This window comes from Pimephales promelas, chromosome 23, assembly GCF_988280905.1.
Source record: "Pimephales promelas chromosome 23, fPimPro1.hap1.1, whole genome shotgun sequence".
NCBI lineage: Eukaryota > Metazoa > Chordata > Actinopteri > Cypriniformes > Leuciscidae > Pimephales > Pimephales promelas.
Genome location: NC_142791.1, coordinates 26,106,773 through 26,126,363, shown reverse-complemented (window position 1 = coordinate 26,126,363; position 19,591 = coordinate 26,106,773). Strand labels below are relative to the sequence as shown.

The window sequence follows — 19,591 nt, the reverse complement described above, 5'->3', positions numbered from 1 at the left end:
TTTATTTTTTGGCTTTCAGTAGCCTATTACGGAGCCCCTCTAGTCCCACTTTGGTAAAAAAAAATTAATTATAACTATCTTGTGGCCTCAAGATAGTAACTCGTGGCCACAAGATAGTAACCCGTGGCCACAAGATAGTAACCCGTGGCCTCAAGATAGTAACTCGTGGCCACAAGATAGTAACTCGTGGCCTCAAGATAGTAACTCGTGGCCTCAAGATAGTAACTCGTGGCCACAAGATAGTAACTCGTGGCCTCAAGATAGTAACTCGTGGCCACAAGATAGTAACTCGTGGCCTCAAGATAGTAACTCGTGGCCACAAGATAGTAACTCGTGGCCTCAAGATAGTAACTCGTGGCCACAAGATAGTAACTCGTGGCCTCAAGATAGTAACTCGTGGCCTCAAGATAGTAACTCGTGGCCTCAAGATAGTAACTCATGGCCTCAAGATAGTAACTCGTGGCCTCAAGATACTAACTCGTGGCCTCAAGATAGTAACTCGTGGCCTCAAGATAGTAACTCGTGGCCTCAAGATAGTAACTCGTGGCCACAAGATAGTAACTCGTGGCCACAAGATAGTAACTCGTGGCCTCAAGATAGTAACTCGTGGCCTCAAGATAGTAACTCGTGGCCTCAAGATAGTAACTCGTGGCCACAAGATAGTAACTCGTGGCCTCAAGATAGTAACTCGTGGCCTCAAGATAGTAACTCGTGGCCTCAAGATAGTAACTCGTGGCCACAAGAAAGTAACTCGTGGCCTCAAGATAGTAACTCGTGGCCTCAAGATAGTAACTCGTGGCCACAAGATAGTAACTCGTGGCCTCAAGATAGTAACTCGTGGCCTCAAGATAGTAACTCGTGGCCTCAAGATAGTAACTCGTGGCCTCAAGATAGTAACTCGTGGCCACAAGAAAGTAACTCGTGGCCTCAAGATAGTAACTCGTGGCCTCGAGATAGTAACTCGTGGCCACGAGATAGTAACTCGTGGCCTCGAGATAGTAACTCGTGGCCTCAAGATAGTAACTCGTGGCCTCAAGATAGTAACTCGTGGCCTCAAGATAGTAACTCGTGGCCTCAAGATAGTAACTCGTGGCCACAAGATAGTAACTCGTGGCCTCAAGATAGTAACTCGTGGCCACAAGATAGTAACTCGTGGCCTCAAGATAGTAACTCGTGGCCTCAAGATAGTAACTCGTGGCCTCAAGATAGTAACTCGTGGCCTCAAGATAGTAACTCGCTGCCTCAAGATAGTAACTCGTGGCCACAAGATAGTAACTCGTGGCCTCAAGATAGTAACTCGTGGCCACAAGATAGTAACTCGTGGCCTCAAGATAGTAACTCGTGGCCACAAGATAGTAACTCGTGGCCTCAAGATAGTAACTCGTGGCCTCAAGATAGTAACTCGTGGCCTCAAGATAGTAACTCGTGGCCTCAAGATAGTAACTCGTGGCCTCAAGATACTAACTCGTGGCCTCAAGATAGTAACTCGTGGCCTCAAGATAGTAACTCGTGGCCACAAGATAGTAACTCGTGGCCACAAGATAGTAACTCGTGGCCTCAAGATAGTAACTCGTGGCCTCAAGATAGTAACTCGTGGCCTCAAGATAGTAACTCGTGGCCTCAAGATAGTAACTCGTGGCCACAAGATAGTAACTCGTGGCCTCAAGATAGTAACTCGTGGCCTCAAGATAGTAACTCGTGGCCTCAAGATAGTAACTCGTGGCCTCAAGATAGTAACTCGTGGCCACAAGAAAGTAACTCGTGGCCTCAAGATAGTAACTCGTGGCCTCAAGATAGTAACTCGTGGCCACAAGATAGTAACTCGTGGCCTCAAGATAGTAACTCGTGGCCACAAGATAGTAACTCGTGGCCTCAAGATAGTAACTCGTGGCCTCAAGATAGTAACTCGTGGCCTCAAGATAGTAACTCGTGGCCACAAGAAAGTAACTCGTGGCCTCAAGATAGTAACTCGTGGCCTCAAGATAGTAACTCGTGGCCTCAAGATAGTAACTCGTGGCCTCAAGATAGTAACTCGTGGCCACAAGATAGTAACTCGTGGCCTCAAGATAGTAACTCGTGGCCACAAGATAGTAACTCGTGGCCTCAAGATAGTAACTCGTGGCCTCAAGATAGTAACTCGTGGCCTCAAGATAGTAACTCGTGGCCTCAAGATAGTAACTCGTGGCCACAAGATAGTAACTCGTGGCCACAAGATAGTAACTTGTGGCCACAAGATAGTAATAGCAAGATACCTATGAATTTGTTAGTGTGCTCCAAAACAATGACAAAATTTGAATTTAGAAGATATAAGCCTTCAAAACTTACAGTCTCTCACTACTTTTAAAGAAACTTTGTCAGCAAGATGGTAGAAAACTGTATATTTATTGTCTACCACCATGGACTGTAAAGTCTACCACCCACAGCTACTTATGCCAACGACAGAAATGAGCTCAGTTACAAATATAGCCAAATATATGGGAGAGCGTTGCTATATAGAGTGATGATATTGTATTACAATTTATATATAGCACTTCAAAGTCAATAGCAAATCAAAACTAGTTAGCACATCCTTTGTAATTGAAAATGTTTAATGACAAAATATGGTTACGGTTACCAGAGAGAGAGAGAGAGAGAGAAGAGGAGGTAAAGTGAGAGCACCAAGAAAGGGACCCCAGAGAATAAAAGAGAGCCAGAGCAACAGTTACGATCTTATTTTATCCTTTCCTCAGACCATGACTAAAACCCAAAATGTGCCAATCAAATAATTACAACTACCCCCGCGGTACTAAAGTTGTGACAATTTCATCTCAAGGATAGTCTAACTAAGGGAAAACATTCCCTTACAATTTATACATTTAGAGGGGAGGAGTTTACATGGTGGGGGGAGAAACTGAAACAAAAGCAAATGTATATGATTCAACAGGCACCTCAGTTCATCAGCATCGCAGTTTTCTGTGCCTTGAGATGCTAATCTGGAGGAGTTACATTGAGGAGGAGTCTCTTGAAACAAAGCAAATGTAAATGATTCAGCAGATCACCAGAGACGCTAATCTAATCAGTCTGACCAGCGTGGTCACACTTTTACCATTACAAAAGCAAAGCTGAAACTTGAACTTAATGGCCAGGAAGTACATAAAGACAAAAGCTAATGTGTGACACCTGGAATGCTTAGCTTAATCTTATTGGCCTCAAAATGGTAAACACTCACATTTTTCAGTTGAAAATACGGTTTAACATTTATGAAACATTTAATAAATTTGTTTTCCTTCACTGACCACTGTTGATGTGCTACATTTATACTTTAAAACTTTTAAGCTACACTGTGTGATTTTTACCTCCATCTAGCGGTGAAAAGGTATATGATCATCCAGTGAATATTAGTTTCTGTTCCTCTCAATTCCGATTTCGTTTTAACTCCTACGGTGGCCAATGTAGTCCAAGATTAACATGGCTTCCAGTTCGACCTCGTCCATGACTGCTTGAATTAACGGGTATGTCCCTCTTTGGCTAATGTACTTTCAAGATGGAGGGGCAACATGGCGACCGACATTAGAACCCCTTACCCGTATGTATTTTTAATGGCATATTATACAACGCAAGAATGCTTTATTACTTGAACGAAGTAAATATACATTAATGAGCACATATATTTTTGAAAGAACTAAGTGTTTTTAGCTAAGAATGAACTAAAGGAGTTACACCGTGTAGCTTTAAGATAAACATTTTTGATGTTTTCCAAGAAACACGTCGTTCAACCCAGGAAGTAAAAGTTGCGCACCAGTTGGTTTGAGCTTGAGCTTCTCATCAGATTTTCTGTCCAATCAAATGCTCTCTAGAATCTGAAGCTCCACTATAAATAGACACAGAAGCTGCGGCTGAAATCGGTCACTCTTCACACATTTTCAGTTTTCTACATGGTGAACGGCACAGAGTGCACTATATAGGGGATAGGGAACGATTCAGATATGCTTTTATTGAGGCGAATGAAGTCTGATTTCGCGTTAGTGTCACGCAAACCGCCACAGCTCCGGTCCAGAGACACGACAGCACATCACATGACCTGCATTTGAAGTGAACTCTACACTGAATGCTAAACTTTAACGTGAAATGGAGGAGATTAGAAGGTGAAACGGTTAAAGATTAGAAGGAAACTGCTTTACCGAACTCAACGGCTCTGGCTGAGCTGTGATATAAACTAAACACCATTGGCTATTTTTAAAAAGGGGAGGAGCTGTTTGTGTGTCTTCCTGTTTCAGTGGAAATTAGGCCAGCACACACTTCAGTGGGACTTTAAATTGAAATTCAGTTTATGTAAATTTAAGCATCAACACAGCATACAGAAGTACACATACTTAAAAAAAAAATGCTTGTAAAAATTCAAGACGTTCTAAACATTCTAAAAAATGTTACAGTGAAAAACTGCAACACACCCAAGATATGAAAACTCTCATAAAATCTTCTCTCCATCTAATATATGAGGTTATGTTGTAAGGTGTAAAAGTGCTGCTTTATTTGCATAGTCACATTCTCTGTAACTCTAAACCACCAAACTCCACCCTGATAAACAGCAGCTCTCACACACACACACAGTCATCTGGTACAAACCCTCACCAAATCCTCCACAATGCTTCATAAAAGACATGAAACAAAAACTCTGCTGCTTACGTAAACCTACACACGTGCACTGGATTCAATTACTCGACTTTCCACCAACAACATTGCAACTACAATTCAACTTCCCTTTCTTTCTCAGAGATGACGTACAATGAAGTAAGCTATTTTTAAACCCACAAAGGTGCACCAGAAGTGTGTTTCTTTAGGTGCGTTCCATTCGACAGGGTCCCTACACAAGTGTTCACTGCTCCCTACTCCCATATCAGTTGAAGTGGACTTCATTGACTTTCTGTGAAGTGATGTATCAATGTTCCCTTATTCCCTATGCCGTTTGTAGTGCCCTTCGAACTGTACATGTTCGTTCCCTTCGAATTGGAATCTCACTTAAGATGGCAAAATACCCTGTGAAGTCCACTTCACAGTCCACTTACTTACGGTTGAATGGAACGCACCTTTTCTATCGTGCTTGATGGAGGAACTGTGAGGGGGGTGTGGTTTGGTCGAGAGGATGGTCTGACTGTGATAGATAGAGGAGGAGCTGAGCGCGTTCTCGTGTTAATGCTCGTCTGGCTGACTGTGGGGAAAGTCGCCTCCTCTTCCTCTCCTCTCCTCATCAGTTACGCTTCTTGAGGAATTTGATATTTCAAAACCACACTCCAGCTGTTATTCAGAGTGTTTACTGAAGGTAAGCCAACTCCATTTGTATAATGCGTTTGGCCCTACTCAAGTTTTATATGTCTTCCTGTTGCATCTGATAGCAGTATTGCAGTAACCAGTGCAGCTGAAGCAACTGTCTCCTCTTGCTGAACTTCCTTTATTTAAGTGGTCTTTGCAAACGCACTTAAGAGCTGTGGGAGACGTCCAGCTTGCAACTTGATCCGAAGCAGTGTTTTTACCCCTGTTCTCCTAAAAGGGGTGTGTGGAAAGGATTTCCAGGAAGGAAACCACATCTTTTTTTCCAGGAAAAGCAGAATGTGTGGAATGTTGTACCTATAACGTTTGTGTTTAAATATACCGTTTTCACAAGTTTTAAGGTGAAACACACATTTCTGCAGGTTTCATTGTTGGGGCAAACAGAGAGAAGCCTCTTAGGAGCAAGAATCTGCACGATTTGTCATTTGATACTTGATGGTCAGACAATAGTATGCATTTTCATGAAAGTGAGCTCTTTTGTTGGTTTTGTTGCAGATGAAACTTGTTTAAATGGAGTATAATTTGCATGTGTGTAGTTGTAAACGCTATGACTTTCAGCTTCCACGCGAGGTGAATGCAGCTGGAAAATAATGAATGATATTGCCACATCCCTTCATTCTTGCATATTCGTTTTGTGGGCAAATGCAAACTGTCAAATGCACCAGAATAAAGGCGCAATATGCATCACAATGCAGAAGCAGAAACGTCCAATTCCTTCTCATTTTTTGTGGCATGTTTGGTTTGGTTTGGTCGTGCTCCAAACTCACAATTGGTCAGGGCGCTAAAAAACAGTCGGCATTTGCACTTTTTGTTGCTGCTTGTGGAACAGAAATCAAACTTGAAACCGCTATTTTTTAATATTATTATGCATGTGTTTAAGATACAGGCAGTTTTACATTGAGAGTTATTCAGGAAATGCGATTACTTTGAGGTGAGCGTGCTAAATAAATTACAAGTTAAAAAAAGTTTCCAAAAGGTGGTTTGGTAACACTTTACAATAAGGTTTATTAGTTAACATTAGTTAATGTATTTACTAACATGCACTAACCATGAGCAATACATTTGTTACTGTTCATCTTTGTTAATGTTAGTTCATGAAAACACAGCTGTTCATCATTTGTTCATGTTAGCATTAACTAATGTTAGCAAGATTTTAATCAAGTATTAGTAAATGTTGAAAATAACATTAACAAAGATTAACAAATGCTGTATATGTGCTATTCATTATTAGTTCATATTAACTAATGTTAACTAACGAACCTTATTGTAAAGTGTTACTGGTGGTTTTCACAGAAATGCTATTGAAAAAACACTTTGGGTTCCCCAAAGAACGTATCAGTGAACATTGTTTTTTCCACTATAAAGAACCTTTTGTGGAATAAGAAGTTTCCAGAAATGACGATATAAAAGGACCCTAATTTTTAAAGGTGCAGTAACCAATTTCTGAGAAACGCCATTGAATAGAATGCCGAAGTGATGACGTCACTTTGTAGGACAACTCGGCAGCTAGCGGCGCATGGGATCGATCGAAAAGCAATGCATTTTCCCCATAGACTTTTGGAAAATCGCAAAAAATAAGATCTGTGTTCAACAAAGAGATGTGACCCTTACACGTTTTGTCTATCAAGATAATCTTTACTAGTTAATCCAAAATGTATACATTTTGAAGCCTACATAAAGTTTAAAAAACCACAAGCAGGTTATAACTGTGTTCTATGTCATAGATCAAAACGTGAAAATATTTAGAGGCTTTGTTCACCACAGACCTTATTTCAGGCAATTTAGCAAAAACCCATTCAAAAATCCCATAGACTTTAGAGCGAGGGAACCGGGAGTGCTAAATGCTAACTCACTTCCGCGTTTTGGCCCACAGAGTGACGTCGTAACTTCGGCACTCTATTGGACAGAGGGGCACAACACACTAGCCAATCAGCAGTAGGGGGTGTGTTCACAAGTGATGGGGGAGGAGAGAAAGTGAGCGAGGAGATGTAAAGATTGTAAAAAGAGAGATGGCTGAGAGACATTAGGCTTGTTTGAGATGAGTAAAATCTGCACAGACCCGATCACCGCGAAATGCATGCCGGTTAGAAATGTGTCCGAGTGTGGTCCGCCTTGCTCTGATGTCATGCTGATGCGTACAGTTGCAGTGTTGATCAAAAGCATGATGGGAATCATCATGTTGTTGACAACACAGCTGAATGCTCATTGGTTTAAACAACCGTGATGTACTGTTCTCTTCTATTTTTTTTTTTTTTACTCTGATGTTTTAATGATAAATGAAACAAATTACAAAGAGAAAATCACTTTTGTAGCTTTAACAAAGATAACCTATATTAAATGTATACAGTCAAGACAATGCAGTTAGACTTAGCTATAAAAACTGTTTATTTCATTTGTATCTTTGTTCCATTGTATTTATGATTGTAATTTGTTTTATTAATTTCTATGCAGATTAACTCCCCTACAAAATCACCAAAATGATTCATTCCTTCCAAATAGAACTATTCAGTTCATCTGGTGAAATTGTTTCATAGCCATTTTACTGCAGATTGTTGCTAGTGGAACAGAAATAAACCTTGAAACAAAATGTTTAATTTTAGTTCAATTAAACAGTTTAAAGAAGTAGTTCACTTTAAAAAAAAATTTGCTGATAATTTACTCACCCCCATGTCATCCAAGATGTCCATTCAGCCATTCTTCAGTCGAAAAGAAATGAAGGTTTTTGATTAAAACATTCCAGCATTTTTCTCCATATAATGGACTTCAATGGGAACCAAACTGTGCAAGGTCCAAATGAGAGTTTCAGTGCAGCTTTAAACGACACCAGACAATGAATAAGGGTCTTATCAAGCGAAACGATCAGTCATTTAAAAATAAATAAAAAGTTTAAGTTTTATAAGCTCATATGCTCGCCTTGCTCTGACTCTCCTGTTCATCAAAACGAACGAATCTTTTTTCGAGTCATGACTCGAAGGGTCCTAGATAAGACCCGTATTCATCGTCTGGTGTCGTTTAAAGCCCTTTTGAAGCTGCACTGAAACTCTCATTTGGACCTTGAACCGTTTGGACCCCATTGAAGTCCATTATATGGAGAAAATCCTGGAATGTTTTCATCAAAAACCTTCATTTCTTTTCAACTGAAGAAATAAAGACGTGGACATCTTGGATGACATGGGGGTGAGTAAATTATCAGCAAAAGTTTTTTTTAAAGTGTAAAGTGAACTACTCCTTTAATCAATCGTTCATTGTTTGAATGCATATTGCATTGCCACTATTTCCCAGGCTGGAAAATCCTGTAAAAACTAGTTGGATAAATGTTTACAGTGGACATTCAAATAATTTTTTATTTGCATGGTGTTTACTCAAATTCTCCAGCTCTGTCTCATTTGATACATTTCTGCATTGCTTTCCACAGATGGGAGAACAAGACCCAAGTGACAGGCTGAGAGGGGACCAACCGAAAGAGACGAAGGAAAATGGCGTGGCGAGTTTCTCCCAGTTCTCCTCAAGCGTACGCACCATGGTGCGCATCCGCCAGAAGTACCTGGCCATGAAGAAACGCCGTCTGGAGATCGCGGCGGTGTCGTCCCAGAGCTTCGGTTCCTCGCGGTCCACCAGCCCAAAGGTTTTCACCTTCGACAATCTTTACGAGCCTGTAACCAGCAACCCCCTTCTTTCCCCACGCAAGCGAAAGAAAAAGAGGAAGGGTCGAGTCTTGTATCCGAGCAACAGTTTGAGAGCCGTACCCACGAAAGAGAGCAGCCGAGCAAAGAGCTGCCTGTACTTGTTGTTCGTCATCGTCTTTCTACAGATTTACAACGCCATCGAGAACTTGGACGACCACGTGCTCAGATATGACCTAGAAGGCCTGGAGAAGACCATTAAACGGGAAGTGTTTGGCCAACAGGAAGTGACGGAGCGCCTTCTGGGTCATTTACATGATTATTTGTCAACTTATGTACACAACAAACCTTTAGTGTTGTCGTTTCATGGACCTAGCGGAGTTGGGAAGAGCCACGTTGGGCGACTACTGGCTCAGCATTTCCGCTCGGTTGTTGGCGACGAGTTGGTGATGCAGTACTTTGTGCTGCACCATTGCCCGACAGATGACGATATCCCACAATGCACCAAATCTCTGGACTCTCAAGTCTCTGAAATAGTCACACAAGCTGAGGAATCGGAGAAGATACCGGTTTTCATCTTCGACGAGGTGGAACACATGCCCAGGGAGTTGCTGGACACGTTGCGAGACCTAATTCATTCCCAAAACAACAACGAATACTTAAATGCCATCTACATCCTCATCAGCAACCTGGGACACGAAGATATCACCAAGTTCGTCCTGCACAACTCCAGCGTCTCCGTCTCAGGGCGTCTGAGCTTGAGTCAGGAACTGACACCTTGGTTACGCAGTTACCTTCAAGGACACCACATGCTATTTTTGGAAGCAGAGTTCTTACCATTCATGCTTTTAGAGAAGAGCCACGTGATGGAGTGTTTTATCGACGAGATGTCCAGGGAAGGGTTTTACCCGGATCGACCACACGTGGAAAGACTCGCAGAAGAACTATCGTACTATATAATTGGCGAACAGCAGTTTTCTCAGACTGGATGCAGGCAGGTTGTGGCAAAAGTGAACCTTCTCTGAAACTAAATCTGCCGTGCAGATGAGCAACATGTGGAGCTCTTCCATGATATTTAATTTCAGTGTGTATTCAACATATTTTTTTTGTACATACACAACTGGTCAAAAGTTTGGGGTCGGTAAGAATTTTTAATGTGTTTGAATGAACCATTTAATTAAATGTGCAGTAAAAGCTGCGTAAATATAACAAAATATATTTAAAAATGTTATTTATTTTTATGGAAACGATGAAACCACAAAAAACGTTGAAAACCCCCAAAAAACAGATGAAAGTTCAAAAGAAAAGCATTTATTAGAAACAAATCTTTTGTACATTATAAATGTCTTAATCATTTTTGATCAATTTTTATGCATCCTTGCTGAATAAAAGTATTAATTTCTTTCAAGAAAAAAGTACTGACCCCAAACTTTTGAGCGGTCGTGTATTCGTCCTCATACACTTACTGTGAAGCAGGTCCATGAAACAAGCACAGCTGTGACTAACAGCTCTTTTCTTTTTTAACCCTAAAATAGTGTTGATTTATTTTTAAAAAATACTTCCCTTGATCTAATATTTTAATGATAATTGATCTAATATCCCTTGATACATATTTTTTTTTGGACTCAATTCTACAATGTTAAGTGGGTGAAAAAAAAACTCCTTAATCTTGTATTTGGGTCAAAAATGGGCACCCATAGAAATGAATGGGAAAAACTGTAATTTAGAGCATTCTAAAATAAGCCAAAATAAGACAGCAAAGTCACTTCATCTTTAGGTTTTAGCTCTAAGAACTTATTGGAATGATATATATATATATATATATATATATATATATATATATATATATAAAAGATTAAAATTAAAAATAAGCATAATTTACATCGAAAATATGGTATTTTGAAGTAAATAAATTCAAAAATAGCCCCAAAATAAAAATAAACAGCATAAATGGATCGACAAAACTTTATCGAAGACAGTGATATAACATTTATAATATGTAAAGTCCTCTCTGCCAACATTTGTCCACAATTACAGGATTAAGGGCTATGAAGTGAATACGGTTTGAGGGCTACAACAAAACAATATTCAATCGTACTTTGTTTATTAGAATTTCTCAATTTCCACTGGAAAAATTAGGTAAAAAGACCAAGAAAATTGTAAAATTAGAGAGAGTGTGTGTGTGTGTGTGAAAAGCATTTGGTATGTACAATGCATTGAAATGTGCCCATAGAGTGTTTAATGATCAAATTGCTCTTTTGTACACCAGAAAAGTGGGTTGCAAGCAGCATTTTTCACACAATACAGAGTCGCTTTCTAACTGTAAATGAGTGTATAAGAAAGTGTTGCACGCTCTAAAAAAAAAACACACGCTATTTTGTTGGTTTCCTGTAAGCTCTATAAGCTCTATCGTGAGAAATAACCCACTACCATCATGCAATTTCTGATCTTCAACTCATCAATGCGATAAAACAAATGTAAGCGCTTAGCATCTCCAGAGAAACACTCCAAATGCTTGCAAATCTACCACTACTTGTGTTTTTTGGCTCTACGTAAATAAACGACCTTCATTAAATAAATTAGCAATAATTTTTCCCTTAGAAGGTCACATGTTACGGCCGGTTGAGATCGAATCACTCTGCTCCTAAAACCATCAACATGCCGCTAAGTGTTGTTAGTCATCGAGTGCTTGTGTGATTCAGGAGGGGTGTGAGGGATGACATCGTCTTCAGTGTCTTTTGCACTACGGCAGCTACGCTTCCAGCTCAAAACCCAGTCCGACCTTGTGTCCGCCGGTGTTGAAGTTTTTTCCATCGATGAGGGCCGAGAGAGTGAGTTTCACCCCTTGACAATGAGAAAAGGTTAATAAACATCTATAACACTAGTGAAAACATCTTTAGAATGAAGAACTAGTGTGCTGCATGTACATTCATGAAAAAATGCTGTGTTTTGTGAAAATGTATATTGCAACAGTAAACATTTTAAACTATTTGTTTTACATTCTTCCACTATGTTGCATGTTTAATTCAGTGAAATAAAAAAAAAAATGAATTGCATTTAATAATCTATATTATAAAGAATAATTAACATTAATTAATCAAATTAAAAATCACTTTGCCTCATTCTTCACTCAAATGCATTGCATTGTGGATGGATAAGCAGCGTTTTGGCAAATGTCATCGAGTATTCTGTGCAAATGGAAAATTCACAAACTGTGCCTAGTTTACATATAAGAGATCATAAACAATTATAACATGTTTACCAGGTCGAAGACTCTGAGTGTAACCAACTCCAATCAGACTGGAATTGTTCACTTTGGCCTGTTATAAGAAAATAATGATAAATCAAAGTCAGGTTGGTCATTCCAAGCTTTAAAAATGTAATATAGCTTCCATGCATTTAAAGGCAGGTGAAGCAATTTACGAAATGTATGCAAATGCTTCTAGTTTCATGTGTTGTTGCAGAATGTGTCAGAATAATGTGACGCGCGTGTGCATTTGCATTCTTCACATTGCTGTTATATGCAACCGAACCACATGCTTCTTGCAATGCATTGGCCAAGCATTTGTGTGTAAAGATTGTAAACTTACAGTCAACGAGGCGTCTTTATCTAGCTGGTACTTTGCAGCAATCCCGAAGCGCGTGCTGTTGCTGCCGGTGGTCCAGGCCAAAGTGATGGCCGTCTCCAGCTGATCGTTCACCTTCTGATAGATTGATCCTCCAAACTCGGCTCCGTCATTACTGGTGACACATGACGACACAGTTCATCTACAACATGTACTATCTATCTATCCTCACTAGCACTCAATGCTACAGTTCAAAAGTTTGGAATAAATTCAGATTTTCTTTTAATATTTCTGAGAGAAGTCTCTTATGCTCATCAAGGCTGCATTTATTTAATCAAAAATACTGTAAAAATTGTAAAATATTATTACACTTTAAAATGACTGTTTTCTATGAGAATATGTTTTAAAATGTAATTTATTCCTGTGATTTTCAGCATCATTTCTCCAGTCTTCAGTGTCACATGATCCTTCAGAAATCACTCTAATATGATGATTTGCTGCTCAAGAAACATTTGTGTTTATATATTTATATACAAAATAATTATACCCAGTGCACCCACATATATTATGTAAGCACAAACTTTAATTTTGGATGCGATTAATCGTTTGACAGCCCTACTTTTACTTGAGTTTAACTCTCGAGTCTTTAATTAACTAATTATTTAGGATCAAGTTACTTATGTTTGCATACATGCCAACTTTAAAACCCCTAATCAGCTGTTTCTGTTGTTTTCTCTGATTCTTACACGTTGGTGTGAAGCTGGAAGTCTCCGGTCTTGTATCCCAGAGCAAAGTTATTTTGCACCAGTTTGGACTTGGCTGTGTCGAACGCCATCTGGTAGCCCGCGAGCCAGCCTTCGTATCCCAGAACCGCTGAAGAGTGCACGACCGGACCCTCAAAGTCAATGTCACAGCTCACGTTGACAAACTCACGCTTGTAGCCGGTCTTCAGTTTACCGCTTTTCTTACTAAAGAAAAAATAACACTGTCAAAGAACAAAATCATCAAACCGACCTTGATGCGTCAGACACTAACAGCTCACCTCGTGTTTGGGACAAAAGACGTATCCAGGGCCACTTTCAACCCTTGTACAAGCTGAGGAGACAACACAACAAAAGACACAAGATGCATTGCGCTGAATGTGATTTCAACAAGTGGAATACAGTAAGTTCCTGGATCAACATCTGTGTTAAACCTGGAACAACATTCCGATCAACCAATCAGATTTGAGGGACAAGAGAAAAACCACAGAATGTTTTGCACGGATATTGATGAACTTACAGGTGTTATTAGTAGTTATACTGTATTTACTTTTTTGAAGACACACTTATCGCTTGTAAAAGGGATAGTTCATTTTGAAAAATGAACAGTATTTAAATCGTTTTTAACTCTTGTAACCACAGCCACAAAGCGCCCACGCCCTCAGATCACTTGGACGTGGCTGTGGTTACACAAGGTAAAAACGATATAAATACTGTTCGTTTTCTCACACAAACCGCTCGTTTCGTGTCTTAGGCCATCAATGTGTACTTACATTTACAGTCATTAAATCATGTTTAATTTGGACTTCTCTGTGCATGCTCTTTAAGGTGGTGACCATAGACCTCCATTATATGACTGACAGACAAGAACGGTTTGACCTAAAAATATCAAAATTGAAAATACTGTGGAAACAAAGACACCTACATCTTGGATGCCCTTGAGGTAAGCTGAAACACACCAAACATTTATTTCAAAGTGAACTATCCCTTTAAGCTTTTATTTATAGATTTTTCATCTGCTTTTAATCCCTTACAACCCCATATTTTAGTAGATGAGTTAATTCCCAATTTTGGCTTGATCTTAATTTAACTGGTTGGGTTTTAGACTTTAGCTGAAAGAGTAAGAGTAAACGGTAGTCTTTCAGCTCCCCTGATTACATCTACAGGTTCTCCTCAAGCGCGTGTTTTGTCTCCTTTGTGTATTTTACATATGCTGTAAATGACTGCACAAGTAAATACAGACGAGACAGTCATTGTGAGAAACTTCCCACGGCTCAGTTGTTAATGATTTTGTAATATGGTGTGATGATGCCTGTTAGCAGCTTAACGTATCTAAGGCAAAAGACACAAGTATTGATGTCAGAACCGAAGCTTTTTCTTCCTGTTCACTCATTAAGGGAAAGAAGGAGGAGTGTGTGGATTTTTTCTCCATTCTGTCCCTGAAGGAGTTTTGGCTCCTTGCCACTGTTGCCTTGGTTATTGACGTGCTTAGTTGGGGACATATAATGTTTAACTATATCATTGATCTGACTTACTTAAGGTAGACATGGACTGTCTGTATAAATTCATGTTATCACTGTGAAGCTGCTTTGTATGGAAGCTTGTTTCCACCACTGAATAAAAAAAATTGCGACTTTTTATCTCACAATTGCGAGATATGAATTCAGAATTGCAAGATATAAAGTCGCAATTCTGAAAAAATAAAGTCGCAATTCTGAGAAATAAAGTCGCAATTGTGAGATATAAAGTCGCAATTCTGAAAAATAAAGTCGCAATTGCGAGATATAAAGTCGCAATTCTGAGAAAAAGTCGCAATTGCGAGATATAAAGTCGCAATTCTGAGAAATAAAGTTGCAATAGCAAGATATACATTTCGCAATTCTGAGAAAAAAACTCGCAATTGCGAGATATAAAGTCGCAATTCTGAGAAAAGTCGCGATTGCGAGATATAAAGTCGCAATTCTGAAAAATAAAGTCGCAATTGCGAGATATAAAGTCGCAATTCTGAGAAATAAAGTCGCAATTGTGAGATATAAAGTCGCAATTCTGAAAAATAAAGTCGCAATAGTGAGATATAAATTTCGCAATTCTGAGAAAAAAAGTCGAAATTGCAAGATATAAAGTCGCAATTCTGAGTAATAAAGTCGCAATAGCAAGATATAAATTTCGCAATTCTGAGAAAAAAGTCGCAATTGCTAGATAGAAAGTCGCAATTCTGAGAAAAAATCGCAATTGCGAGATAGAAAGTCGCAATTCTGAGAAATAAAGTCGCAATTGCGAGATAGAAAGTCGCAATTCTGAGAAATAAAGTCGCAATTGTGAGATATAAAGTCGCAATTCTGAGAAATAAAGATGCAATTGCGAGATACTGTATTAAGTGGCAATTCTGAGAAATAAAGTCACAATTGCGAGATATAAAGTGGCAATTCTGAGAAATAAAAGTCGCAATTGCGAGAAAAAAAAGATTTTCTCAGAATTGCGAGTTTACATCTTGCAATTCTGACTTTATAACACATTATTGCAAGTTTGTATCTCGAAATTCTGACATCTTTTCTCAGAATTGTGAGATATATACTCGCAAGTGGGAGTTATCAGGCCAGGGGGAAAAAAACAGCCTTACAGCCTTGTGTAAAAAGGGACAACGGCACCTATATTGTCTTAGAAAATTCTCATTTTCTAAAAGTCAATGCTGTCCTTTTCCATAACGTGCTGGTTCGAAAATCTTAATGTGAAATATAAAAAATGCATTAAACAGATTTGTCATAAATAGTCGGTGAAACAGATCTTTTTTTCTTTATAGAAATGTCTTTGCACTATCTAGACCAGATTTCACTATTTTGCTAGGAATGTTGTTCCTGGATCAACAAAATATTCAGGATTCAGGAGCATGTCTTACTTGGCATAATCACAGTTACCATTTTAATGCTACTCTGCAAACGAACCATTTTGATCACATCCTATGCAACTCAAAGGGGTCGAAGGTCATGTCGAGAGTTTGATCTACTGACCTGGTCCTCCACAGAGACTTCTGTACTGAGCATGTTGTCCGTGTTCCACTTCTGGTTCAAACTCAATCCTAGATCCTTCATTTTATACTTGGTCTCCAAACTCCCGCCGGCTTTTCCCGTGTCCGTGTTGGTGGATCCAGATGTGTTGAACTCCTGCAGTTGATTTTTATTAATAAGAAGAAACATTTAGGCATATGTCTGTGCCCAGCTATAATTCGTTTTTTTTTTTATTTGTACATGTTACAAAACAGGTTTATTTGTAAAAGGTTTTATTTGCCCATTTGTGAGCTGTATATTATTGTTTTAATGCCTGATTTTGAAGTTTCCAAAGTTTGTAATTTCACTTTAAAAAAAAATAGTGTAGATGGATAATATTGGATATTATTTGTCAAGCAAAATTATTATTTTTATTTCTGATATAATCATTACTTTTATTTCTGAATAATTTATAATCTATATCAGCAAGGGCAATTCATCAGTTGATATTTGGACATTTAATTGTTATTTAGGATTATTTAACCATTTTGAATGACTTTTTTTCTTTTTTTAGTTAAGGTTTTACTCGTTTTCATTAGTTTTTAATTTTGTTTTTTTCAGTATAAGCTTTAGCAATCTAAGTATTTCAAGTCAAACATATTTCTAATATTTGTTTAAATTTATCTGATATTTACATTTTATTTTATTTAACATTTTATCAATTAGCGAAGTGATTTTTAATTATTTTAGCTTTAGTTATCAATAACTGACAACCCTGTAACTATCAGCTAAAAGAATCGGTCAGAAACTCTACATTGGTGCTTTATTATAAACTCATAAAATGATGAATAAAAGCAGTACTCTTGTGCTGAAATGTATGAGCAGGTGGCTCGAGACATTATCGGATGACAGATGGCGAGTGATGTGACAGAATTAAGTTTATTTGAATGTGACCCAGAAACACAGGGCTGATGGGATGCGACTCAATTCACGTCGGGTGTGTAGTCAGAAAGAGATGATTCAAATAACGAATACACACACGACGTAAAAATAGTTTCCCACAGATAACTGACATCAAGATAAACCAGCAGTTCCGTCTGTATGGTAAATGATGCGTGATGGTGACCACACGAAACTTGTCAAATCACACAAACGCCCCGACAATAATCTTACCATCTAAATGCATTTCCCAAAATGATGCATCAAAAACATAAAAAATGTGTCAGTAATGAAATCTGCTCGTTATAGAAATCGAAGTGTCCTAAAAATAGACTTTTTTCATGCAAAATATATATTTTGTTGGGCAACATGTTTTCAGGTGAATCTCACAGCGCTACAAATAAATCAACAACTAACTCACCACTCCATTTTGAGATTTAGTCTTGAGGTCCAATTTAACAATCCCAAACCCTGCAAACAAAAACAAGCACATGAATTACTGTACAATGCAAATCGTCTTTAGGAGTGCGGAGTGAGTTTTCTTACCGTAACCCTTGCTGAAGATGTCCTTGGCCGCTTTTCCCAGGTCTGAGTACGCAGGAGGAACAGCCATATCTGATGTATAAACCAGAGGGAAATATCGAAATGTCATAGTATCATCATGTCATATGTAAAAAACTGCACAAGTAGAATAAACAGGGGATCAAACCGCAGATAGAGCAAACCCACAAAACTGCATAATCAGTAAGCAAACCCACAGTGTGATTGTGAATATAGTTGTTCATTTTCTAGCCTTGTAAAGTAACCTGTCCTGTTTCTGACTCCCAACTCATGTCGTCTATGAACACAGTAAAACATTGTTTTGAATTGTATTCTGAGAACTTTACTGTGCATCTATTTTTACATGATTATATCAGTGAGGGTTTTTTAATTGCATGCTTTTAAGGCATTAAACACACCTATGACACCTCAAAAAAAAGTTGTCTGTTAAGTGACATGACAGTATGCTGTAATACAGAAGAAACGCCTTCTATAAGTAAAATAGCAAATTTGCATTACTGACAAACATGAGAGGCAAAGAAAACAGCTCAGCATGTGTATTCATGAGGGGGCGGGATTTCAAGCTTGATAATCTAATCATATGCAGAAAGTCTTAAATGCTGCACATTTAATCAATATAAAGGGTATTTAACAGCACAAAATGTACAAATCTGACTAGGAAAAAGTGTTTTACTGGGAATGAAGGTGGGATATAGTGCAAAGGAGCTGGTGTCTGTCTCTCAGTAACTAACACATGCTGCTATAACAACAACACTACACAACTAACTGGGTCAATTATATTTAAAGCCGCGTGATTTAAAGTTGCAATCTAGTGAAAACACGATGATAAATTCATACCGAGGATGTTGTTGTTGTTGCTGTTGAGACAAAAATAAAATGATGATGCTAAATAAGCAGAAGCTTTTGAGTGTCCTGTGTTTCAGAAGATTTGACACTCAGCTACAGGACAAAGTGAAGGAGACAAACTGCGCATGCGCACGGGCGTCACGAAAACGATTTCCAAATAAAAGTCCCTGGAAAAAATACACATAAAATAAAAGGAAAAGTGTATTATTATTATTATTATTATTTTATTTTTATTTTTTATAAAAAAAACAGAGTGTTCACTTTATTGTAACTTTAATCTCCACCAAACTACAATAATTTTTTAGCAATTTTTAGGTCACCATTACGTTTTGATTGGTTTTGTACTCGGGTTTGATATGCAGTAGGCTAATTTGTCATGTTTATTGTTATTCTCATAAACTCATGCATTAAAGCTCTAAATGCAGGCAAATGAGAGAAAGCAGAAGTTTACAGTGAGAGTGAAGGACCATTAGCATTAACATCACTGCTCCACCATTATTATTCAAAAACACATACGAACACATACCAGCAGATGTCCTCACATTCACATAATGCTGCTTTGATCTCTCTCTCTCTCTCTCTCTCTCTCTCTCTCTCTCTCTCTCTCTCTCTCTCTCTCTCTCTCTCTCTCTCTCTCTCTCTCTCTCTCTCTCACACACACACACACACACACACACACAATTATATATATACTACTAATAATTAATTAATTGTTTATAGCAAAACGAAAAAGATTGAAGTGTCTGACTTTTTTTAACAAATCGCTGCAACTTAAAAGCGCGTGAAATTTAAGATGGTAAAAAATGTGTAGGCCTATCTTCTAATAAAATTAATACAAGTTTCGTTTATAAAGTTTGCAAAAACAACATATGTAAAGTTTATGGAGCTCGTTTTTACTGATATGATGTTGTAATGTGTTTTTTCACATTCAGGGCATGCCAATGAACCTTTAACAAAAAATGTCCGTTCCACCTTAACACGACTGATGATGATTTTGTTAGAAA

At 38.4% G+C, this 19,591-nt stretch overlaps 2 protein-coding genes across 2 annotated transcripts; one reads left to right on the top strand and one right to left on the bottom strand.

The window, feature by feature from the left end:
* The first annotated feature begins 5,158 nt into the window (after positions 1–5,158).
* On the top strand, positions 5,159–10,758 carry tor4aa (torsin family 4, member Aa). Its single transcript, XM_039675389.2, has 2 exons — positions 5,159–5,299; positions 8,723–10,758. The coding sequence occupies exon 2, from the start codon at positions 8,723–8,725 to the stop codon at positions 9,953–9,955; it is 1,233 nt and encodes a 410-aa protein (XP_039531323.2). The 5' UTR covers positions 5,159–5,299; the 3' UTR covers positions 9,956–10,758.
* Positions 10,759–11,146: 388 nt separating this feature from the next.
* Positions 11,147–18,718, bottom strand: LOC120482883 (non-selective voltage-gated ion channel VDAC2). Its single transcript, XM_039677607.2, has 9 exons — positions 18,579–18,718; positions 17,727–17,795; positions 17,602–17,651; positions 16,266–16,418; positions 13,539–13,591; positions 13,243–13,464; positions 12,521–12,671; positions 12,193–12,250; positions 11,147–11,774 (listed from the first exon to the last, which is right to left on the bottom strand). Exons 2-9 carry the CDS (start codon positions 17,791–17,793, stop codon positions 11,683–11,685), a joined length of 846 nt encoding a protein of 281 aa, XP_039533541.2. The 5' UTR covers positions 17,794–17,795; positions 18,579–18,718; the 3' UTR covers positions 11,147–11,682.
* Between the last annotated feature and the right edge of the window lie 873 nt (positions 18,719–19,591).